We start from the raw sequence: 9,571 nt of genomic DNA on the forward strand, positions 1-9,571 counted from the left end.
CCACACCCTGGCAGGGCAAAAAAATCCTTAGTTAATTAATTTTCATTATAGACAGCTTTATAAAAGTATAAAAGATCTCATAAAGTATTTTTCTGAGATCTGTCTTTTCAGGTAAATTACTGTACACTGTGTATTCATTAATTTTCATTTTCACGTAGTAAAGGCTCTATGCCTTCATAAAGGACGTACTTTTCCTTTGTTTAGGGGTATTTGGGCAGTTTATTCTCTGTTATATTCTCAAGTAAACAATACATACAAGTACAGTACAGTATTTTCTGAGGAAACACTCGTACTTATTTTTTTAACTCCATTCCCGATAACCCAGCATTTTCACAAACTCGGACACCCTTCGGTCCACATTAGGCCAAGTTTACAAGGTTCTACTGTAATTAGAAAATAAAAAATTAATTACAATTCACAAAACACAAAAACTATCATATTAATGTAGTTTTAGCTTTTTCTCCTCAAGTGTATTTTCATTTCAATCTCTTTTTCTTCCTCTTCATGAAGTTTTCTTAGCATTTTCTTGTGTTGTTTTAAATCCTTAAGTTGTTGTGTAAGTTTTCTTCTTTCTTCAGCCCTCAATGCCTGCTGCTTCTGAATATCTTTTTTCTACTGCAGAGATGAAATATATTGCTGTCTAGATCATCTCACTGTTAACAACATTTTCTGGTTTATATTTACAAGGTCTGTTCAAAAATATGCGAACTGTTTGAATTGCGAGGCTCCAGTTGGTTCCAGGGAAATCAGGTTGATGTCGCAAGGTTTGTACAGATCATCTGGTGTTTTGCTATGCAGCATGACCCCTAATGTGCATTTTTTTTATTCTTATCAAAAATTTTATTATAACTTTTTATAAAGAAATTTTAAATAAAAATATTTGGATACTCAGTGGTGTCTTACTTATAAAAGGAATCATAGCCTGATAGTTTAAAAAGAGGAAGGTCAGAATCAGTCAGAGTCACACATTTCAAATTTGCCACAGTTAAATTATTTGTTTATCGACTCCACTACACTGGTTTTACATCCAAACAATGACAAAAGTTATTTTTTGTGACTAAAATACATTTGCGTTAATATAAATAATTGAGGAAAAGTCTGGTGCTTGAAATGCAAAACCAATAATCCAGATTGATACTGATGTTATGGAGTGAGGTTCAGTTGTCTATAATGAAAATAGAAAATTATATTTTCTTAATGACAGAGTAAATGGTATTGTGATGTTTTATTAACTGTACTATAATGCATGAAAACTGCATATTTATAGTAAGAGGATAAATGGCATTACTAGCAGATACATTTCAAGTTGTGAATAAATACAAAATTAAAATAATTTTTATTAGAATTTGAAAATAATTTTACATACAAATCGCAAAAATATATTAAAGCATCTTGTATAGCTTACCTGTGTAATAATTGCGTCTAATCCTCCTGTGCCCCATGCATAATCCGCAGGACTACTATGCAGGTTTAAGAAACTAGATGAAAAAAAAAATACTGGTATTATTTCAATGTAGATCATATGACAATAATAATTTATTTACATTCATATCCCTAATCAATCTACTCAAATTCTATACATTTACCAATTTTTTTTTCTCCAGCTTTTTAAATAATAAATGCTTAATCTTAGTTCTTAAGAAATAGAAATTAGACATTTTCTTGTGTGGTAAAGTTTAAGAATTCATACAATAATATATTTATAAAAATATAACAGCAACTATCAAAGTGTAACTAAGGAAATAAACATGTTTTCTGTATGCATCAACCTCAATTTGTAATTAAATGTGTGCAGAGTCAGAAATATACTAAATATAATAACAAAGTCTATACACTATTCTGTTGGTTAGTATGAAAGTAAATAAAATAGTATTTAATTAGAATACTCTATTCAGAATTAAATTATTGACAACTGAGAAAATTATGGAAGTGAAAATTATAATTATAATAAAGTAAAATGCTTAGTATGTTTGTACCAGTTCTAATTTGGTTCATTAATTATGGGCAATTTTCATACCACAAAATACATTCAGTATTACAGGGTTCATACTCAAATTTTTGTTTTAATTCCCTGAATTTCCATGACCTCACATTTTTTAGTGTGGAATATCAACATAATAAAACAGCATTTTATTTACTGTAAACATTGAGTACATCTATCCCTCTTTTTGCACAGTTGATTTGTTTCAAAGACTGCCATATTAAAAAAATACAGTACATACATCCTGTAGAATAATACTTGATAGAATCCACAACTTCAATGTAATGAAAAAATAAGCAATTTATAAACGAAACATGATCTTTTGATTTTATCATCATTTATCATTATTACTCGTATGTAAATCTAGTAAATACAAGGTAGCATAAAATCAACAAACTGTATTCTTTAATATACGAATAGCACTGTACTGTGCTTAAAATGAACTCTTGACTTAGAGAAACACGTAATTTTAAAACCAAACTTTCAACAAAAAAAGTAACTGTTTTTTACACAGCAACATAATTTTAACAAAAAGTTAAATTTAAAAATTTTCAAATAAAACATTTTTTCCCCTCAAAAAATAAATTAAAAAATTAGTTTTCTTTGTCAATCACATTATTTCAAAATCACATACAAATAGATTGTACATAAAGAGTGTGAGTTTATACTATAGCTTCTCTAACAAATGCATCTAATTTATTGTAAAATCTTTTTATTTTTTTAAAAAATGATCAATCAAAATACAGAAAAACTTCTTATATTAANATGCCGAAATGACAAGAACTGACCAAAAAACGGAGAACTACAGATATACGAGGAAAACAAACTGGGACCTGTTTGCCAAATACTTTGCTGACCGTTGGCAAAGATACAGATTTCATGATATTGAAGTGAAGAAGACATGAATGAATATACAGAACATATCACAAAAGCAATCCAGGAAGCAGAAGGGCTATCAACAAGAATGATCAAAACAGACATAAAAAGAACAATCTGGTGGACAAATAACTAATCTGAACAGCAGAAAAACATCCAAAAGTTGAGGAAGAAAATGACCAGAGCCAGAGATGATGAACTTAGAAATAATCACAAGGAGGAATACAGGAAGGCTCTAAAAGAATACAAAAAAGCCATAAATAGCACCCGTACAAAGGCCTGGGGGGATTTCTGCAAAAAAGAACTGAAGAGGAATCCATGAAACATGCCATATCAAGTAATTTTCAACAAAAAAACAGAAAATGTCAGGTTCCCAATTTGATCAGAAGAAATGGGAATAACATGGAATTGGGTATTATAGAAAACACCAGAAGAATTTTACAATTCCACTTTCCTATCGATGACAAAACCAAAGACTCGGACTTACATAAAGAAATGAGGAACGCAACACAACATCAATCTATGCAAATACAGGATGGCCTTTTTACTTTCCAAGAGGTGCAAGAAGCCATACTATCGACAGCGAATAGAAAATCTCCAGGCTTGGACAATCTAACTGCAGAAACGGTAAAAAATGCTTTTAAAGCAATACCCATGGCAATTGTACACCTATACAATGAATGTCTGAGGACAGGATTTTTTCCAGCTGCGTGGAAAAAAGCAAATATCAAATTGATTCCGAAAATTCAGAATGCCAGCAAATCTGAAGACTTCCGCCCAATTAGCCTTCTCCCAGTCTTGGGGAAGGTGCTGGACAAGTTGATCATTAAAAGAATTAATTGGTACCTAAATACCACCAAGAAAAGCAGCTACAAACAATACGGGTTTAAACCTGGGACTTCAACGATTCATGCAATCTTAAAAGTTACAGATTTTATACATAAATCATGGGAACAAGGTCGACATGTCATGCTCATTAGGATTGATTTCAGAAAGGCTTTTGATAATTTATGGTGGCCAAGTGTAATAAACCGGCTAATAAAAACAAAATGTCCAAGCAACATAACAAACCTAATGAAAAATTTTTTTTTGTAAAATAGGGCTGGCAGAAATTACAATTTAATAAAGTAAAAATTGCATTACAAATACTAGTCGTATCTTGCTTGCTTGCCATGACCAATCACCTGGAACAACCATTCTTCACTGCAGAGATGACCTTCCTTTGTAGGCTACAGCTCTGCACAAATATGTAAAATAGTCTAAAATGTCCACAGGTGACAATCCCAACACAATTAAAATTATAACATTTTCTTGTAAAATAGGGCTGTAGCCTACAAAGAAAAGTCATCTCTGCAGTGAAGAATGGTTGTTCCAGGTGATTGGACATGGCAAACAAGCAAGATACGACTAGTATTTGTAATGCATTTTTTACTTTATTAAATTCTAATGAAAAATTATTTATCTAAAAGAACGGCAGACTTATATACCAACATCATCGAAGTGGAAGTAGAAGTAACAAAAGGGTGCCAGCAAAGATATAGATGAGGACCAGGTGTTTGGAATTTGGTCTTGGACGAACTCCTAGAGCAACAAGAGGACACGGAGGAATTAAGAATACAGGCATACGCAGACAACACCCTGATTATGGTCGCACACAAAAATTGTGATTGGGTGACAGAAATTGCAAATAACACACTAGCTAAAATTGGGACATGGAGCAATAAACACAGATTACCAATAAACTACGAGAAATACGAGGCTACCGTGATAACCAGAAAGAATAAAAGAAGTCAATTGAAAAGAGCAATTGGAGTGAAAATACATGGGAAAGGGATAAAGATTGTGCAACAAATGAAATACCTGGGTATTGTGTTCAATAGGACCCTAAATTGGCAACATCATGTCAACTATGTCTGCAACAAAGCCACATAAAGATCCAACCAGCTAATCAGCATACCTAGAAATACTTGGAGTCTTCACACAAAGCATACCAAAACAATTTACTTACAGGCTATAGAACCTGCAATGCTCTATGGAGTTCAGATCTGGAATGCAGCTGAAGATAGAGTTCACGTAAAAAGGAAGCTATTATCAATTCAGAGGAAATCAGCTATTAGGATTTGTAGAGCATATCAAACATCAACAACAGATGCCCTATTAGTCATTTCAAACCTTACGCCTATACATCTAAAAGGAAAACAGATAACCTGGGAATGGACGTTTTATAATAAGAATTTCGCTGATATATCAGAGTCTGATATAGAACAATTACAGAAAAAGGGCAACCTGCCACCAGACAATACAAAGAACATGTCTCGTTTCATTCAAAAGATAGACCATAAATTAAAAAACAAAGATTTACCGATCAATCCCAGGATGAGGTTCCTATACAAAGTCCTGCTGGAATACGATAATACCACAAATCAGGAAAACGAGCAGCTAATAACAATATACATGGACGGATCAAAGGACGACCAGGAAGTAGGATCTGGACTCATAATCAAAAAAGGGAAAACAACAATGTATCAGGCAGCTTTCAGGCTGGCAAATGAATGCACTATAACCCAAGCCGAGTTATGGGCGATCTATAAGGCCATCTCATACATAAAACAACTAACTCTGAAAACGCCAAAAAAGATAACCATTTTCACAGACAGCAAGGTCACCTTATATATTCTCAAAACAATGAAAAACAGCTTGGCACTCGCAGCGGATCTAATTGCTCTTGCCCGTGACCTAGGACAGCAATTTGAAATCTTGTTCCAATGGATACCAAGTCACAGTGGCTATAGAGGCAACGAACTTGCTGACAGATTGGCGAAAAAAGCAAGGATGAACTCAAACAATACATATAATCGTTTCCCAGTTAATTATGTGCACTGCTATATAAGACAAGAAATCAGGATCCTATGGCAAAGGGAATGGGACAAGTCAAACACCGGAAGACAATACTACAAATTTATTCCTTCAATCGACAGATGACATAAAAAAACAAAAGTTTCTATCCAAGCTACTCACACAATGTCTCACTGGACACAGGGCGTTCAATGCCTACTTAGAACGCTTCAGGAAGAAGAACTCCAACAAGTGCGACGTCGACATAAATTCTGAAGACACCGTAAAACATCTGATCTACAATTGTACCAAATACAGAGACCAAAGACTAAAACTGATGGGGACTTGTTTCAAGGAAGGTTTCAGTTGGCCTCCCGGTAAGCACAATTTCATCAACAACAAAAATTTGATGAAAGCCATCATCAAATTTATTAATTAATTAAGGAAAATAAGGCTCTTGATCCACCGAGCGGCTCTCCCAATGATGGAGTATAAACATTGTTAACGCCTCGTATATATGTACATACGTTCAAATGTAATTGTTTTCTGATTTTAATAAATGCAAGGCAGCACCCATGGGATCTCGTGGAGGGGCTCTGGGCTATTTCTTATTTCACACTGTCCTATCTTTATTTCCTCTTCCTCCTAATCATCAACTTTCCTAAACTCTTCTTTCATATTCTTACAGGGCAAAGTCCTAGCTAAAAGGATAGCCCTTCTTAACTGTAAAACAAGAACAAGTTAGGGGTCACACTAGAAAATTTTAAAATATTGCCACAATTTTGCCAGTTTTACATTTTTTTCATCACTTCAAATTGTTTATTGCCTCCAGTTTTACTTACTAATTAGTAAGTAATTATTAAGTAAATTACTTAATAATTACTTACTGCTGATAACCTTATTAGTTTGGCATCTAAAAAGCAAAAGTAACATGTTAAACTGTCACTTACAAGGAGAAAACAGACATTTGAGTCTCTGATTCAAACAAAACTTAAACACAAAACAGCTCTTTGTCCAAATAATAGGACACACTTTTTAAACATTTATAAAAAAATTACCTCTGAAAACTAGTGTTCAGCTTATAAGACTTTGGAAGTTTCATGTTCAAGAGCAGTGATAGCCAAGTGAATAAGATGAAAGGCACTGAAGCTAGTCAATGTAAATTTGAACCTCTGGAATTTTAGTTTAGTTTTTTTTACTTTTCTGGCTGTTATATGAGCCATTCACAAGCCAAATCAATTAACTCCACATTTCAAAGTTTTTAAATTTTAGTGTCAAAGCACTTGATATACTCATAACTTTTTATATTTATAATAAGTTCCCCTATTAATAAGAACTAATACCACTTATGACAAAATTTTATTGGCCATCAAAAGAATTTTTATTTATATCAGAAGACAATCTAACTCCATACTGTAATATAAATCTGCCAGCATACACTGCAGCATTTGCAATCACAGTGTGTGCTGACCAATACCCTGTAGATAACGGTAAATTATTTAATATTATCTCATCACAAACAGTAAGTAAAAGAAATTAGTTAGTTACAGTTCAACTGCCACAGAAGTAAGTATACTTGTGAAATATTGAGTAATTGTTTTAATTTTGGTGGCAACTGTTTTTAGAAAAACAAGTTATGCTGTTATATCAAGATGGACAAAACTAAAAATAATTTTTTTCACTCTACCTATTACAAATGATTCTCATAAAAATTGAAGAACAAATTGACATGATGGGACCTCAAATACAACTGACAAAGAAGACATAATTTATGTTACTAAATAATCAATTTAAAGAAAATGATAAGAGGAACCACTGTAACAGTAACAGAACAGTTATTATTCATTTCTGTGAAAAATCTTTAATAAAAAATGTACAACAATAAAGTTTCTCTATAATGAAAAACACTATGTGAAAACTGAATTTGATGTTACTGTGTTTTTCACTTGCCAAATTGATTAACTCCTTCAATCACACCAAAATCATAATAATAATAACAACAAAGCTTAATAACAACGTCCATGCTTTTTGTAAAAAATTTCTGAAATTTTGCAGGGAGGTTTGTTTATTAGAGTGATTTATGCTATTAAATTTTGGTGATTAAAGGTTGAGGTGGTAGGAGATAATGCAGATCACGTGTATCTCATGTAGGGTAGAACTTAATGACGATTTTACTTGTTATTAGCATTTACATTTTTTTTTTATAAAACTCATCCCTACCTTCAAAACTAAGCTTTTTTTCCATTTTATAATAGTTAAAAATATAAGAAGTTTATAAAATAAAATATCATAACAGAGAGCACCACACAAGTAGTTTTAAATGTTGCCAGAAAAGTTGAGTAACATGTGATTGAATGTGTTATTTGGAATTATTCATTAAATAAACCAGCAACAAGCTGATTTATTTAATAAATACTTCCAAATAACACATTTGATAACAATGTTTAACAGTATTTCACAGGTTCTGCCATGTCAAAAATTTTATTTTAGTCTACTGAAAAAGATCAAAGTAAAAAAAATGTTATCCCAAAAACTTCCCCAAAATCTGTCAGTTGATAAAAACACCCCACTCTGGAAAGCCTTGGCAGCATGCACAAAACTGCCTTTGGTTCTCAACATCACTTCTTACTTTTCTGCCCTAACTTTCCGCATGACACCATGAAATTCCAAGTATGCAATGCATAAGACTACCATTGTATGGAAGCTGAACATTTTGCTGGTTTTCCCAAAGTGTGATTTGTGACTCCATTTCATGCTGAATTTTGAAACAAACAGACCAGGATTTTTATCACCATTTGCTATTGCCAGTACAGTGGGTGATCAGTTAACAAACAGATTGGATAACAAACACTTTGACGAAAGATTTTTATGTTCAAACAACGAACACATGATCGGATAACGAACACCTCACAGAACAAACACAAGAAAAAGCGATGTAAAATAATGGATACCGATTGGTCTTCCCATGTCTTCGGGAAACAATTTCAAACTTTTCGGAGTGAGGGAAACGTCGACATCAACGCTCAAGCCGGTATACACCAATCAGATAGTATTCCTCCAAACTTTGAAACTCTCCCTTGTAATTCCAGCCTTTTATTTTTCTGACAAAATAATTCTTTTATGTATTCGTTAGACTGTCAGGTAGGCACTCGTTAATTTAAGTTTTGCATCTGTTTTTCTTTTCAAAAGGTGAGAGTATAATAGCAAAGGTGGAGAGTGGGCAGAAGATGCCTAATGTTGCTGGGCAGTGTGGCTTTAACAGGTCTACAGTAGGCTGCAGTTCAATCTTATTTAATAAAAATACTGTATAATCCAGAAGACTCAAGCAGCTAAAGGAGTAACAAAAATCAAATCTGAGAAATAAAGAACATCGAAGATTTCATAATGGAACCCGAAACGGATCTGACGATAGAAGAACGCTAAGAACTATTGAATGAAGAACACCAAGAATCTCAACAAGGTATGTTTTCTTCTGAAAAAGAGGATTAATGCCGATATCTGTTATTAAAGATCGTTTGAAGAAGTGGGAGGATGTCAGAACAACGGTCTTAGAATGGCATCTAAACCAGGTTGAGGCTTGAGGATTTCTACAATTGCAATGCTATTAATTACTTACGAAAAATCCTGAAGAAGAGGGAAAAGCAATCGACATTAGACAGATTCTTTAACCATTTCAAACGGAAAAAAACAATGACTAATAAAAATGCAAGACTGTGTATGTATGTATTTTTATTATTGCATATAAATAAACATAGTAAGAAAGTATATATTTTTTATTTTTTGGGGTCTATAGAACAAATTAATCAAATTCCCATAAAATCATATGGTAAATCAATAATTGGTTAACGAACAATTCGGATAGCAAACAAAGTCTTGGAA

At 32.8% G+C, this 9,571-nt stretch overlaps 2 protein-coding genes across 2 annotated transcripts in view; one reads left to right on the top strand and one right to left on the bottom strand.

Moving 5' to 3' along the window:
* LOC111631527 (E3 ubiquitin-protein ligase RNF126-like) overlaps positions 1-9,571 on the bottom strand; it is a 99,161-nt gene that overhangs the window by 23,827 nt on the left and 65,763 nt on the right. The window contains exon 6 of the mRNA XM_023375783.1: positions 1,406-1,478. Coding sequence (XP_023231551.1) covers positions 1,406-1,478 — 73 coding nt within the window. The remainder of the gene's footprint in view (positions 1-1,405; positions 1,479-9,571) is intronic.
* On the top strand, positions 4,286-6,627 carry LOC111631537. The gene has a single exon (XM_023375797.1). It carries the CDS (start codon positions 4,883-4,885, stop codon positions 5,837-5,839), a length of 957 nt encoding a protein of 318 aa, XP_023231565.1. The 5' UTR covers positions 4,286-4,882; the 3' UTR covers positions 5,840-6,627.

This window comes from Centruroides sculpturatus, unplaced genomic scaffold, assembly GCF_000671375.1.
Source record: "Centruroides sculpturatus isolate CEXI.00-Female unplaced genomic scaffold, Cexi_2.0 scaffold412, whole genome shotgun sequence".
Classification (NCBI taxonomy): Eukaryota; Metazoa; Arthropoda; class Arachnida; order Scorpiones; family Buthidae; genus Centruroides; species Centruroides sculpturatus.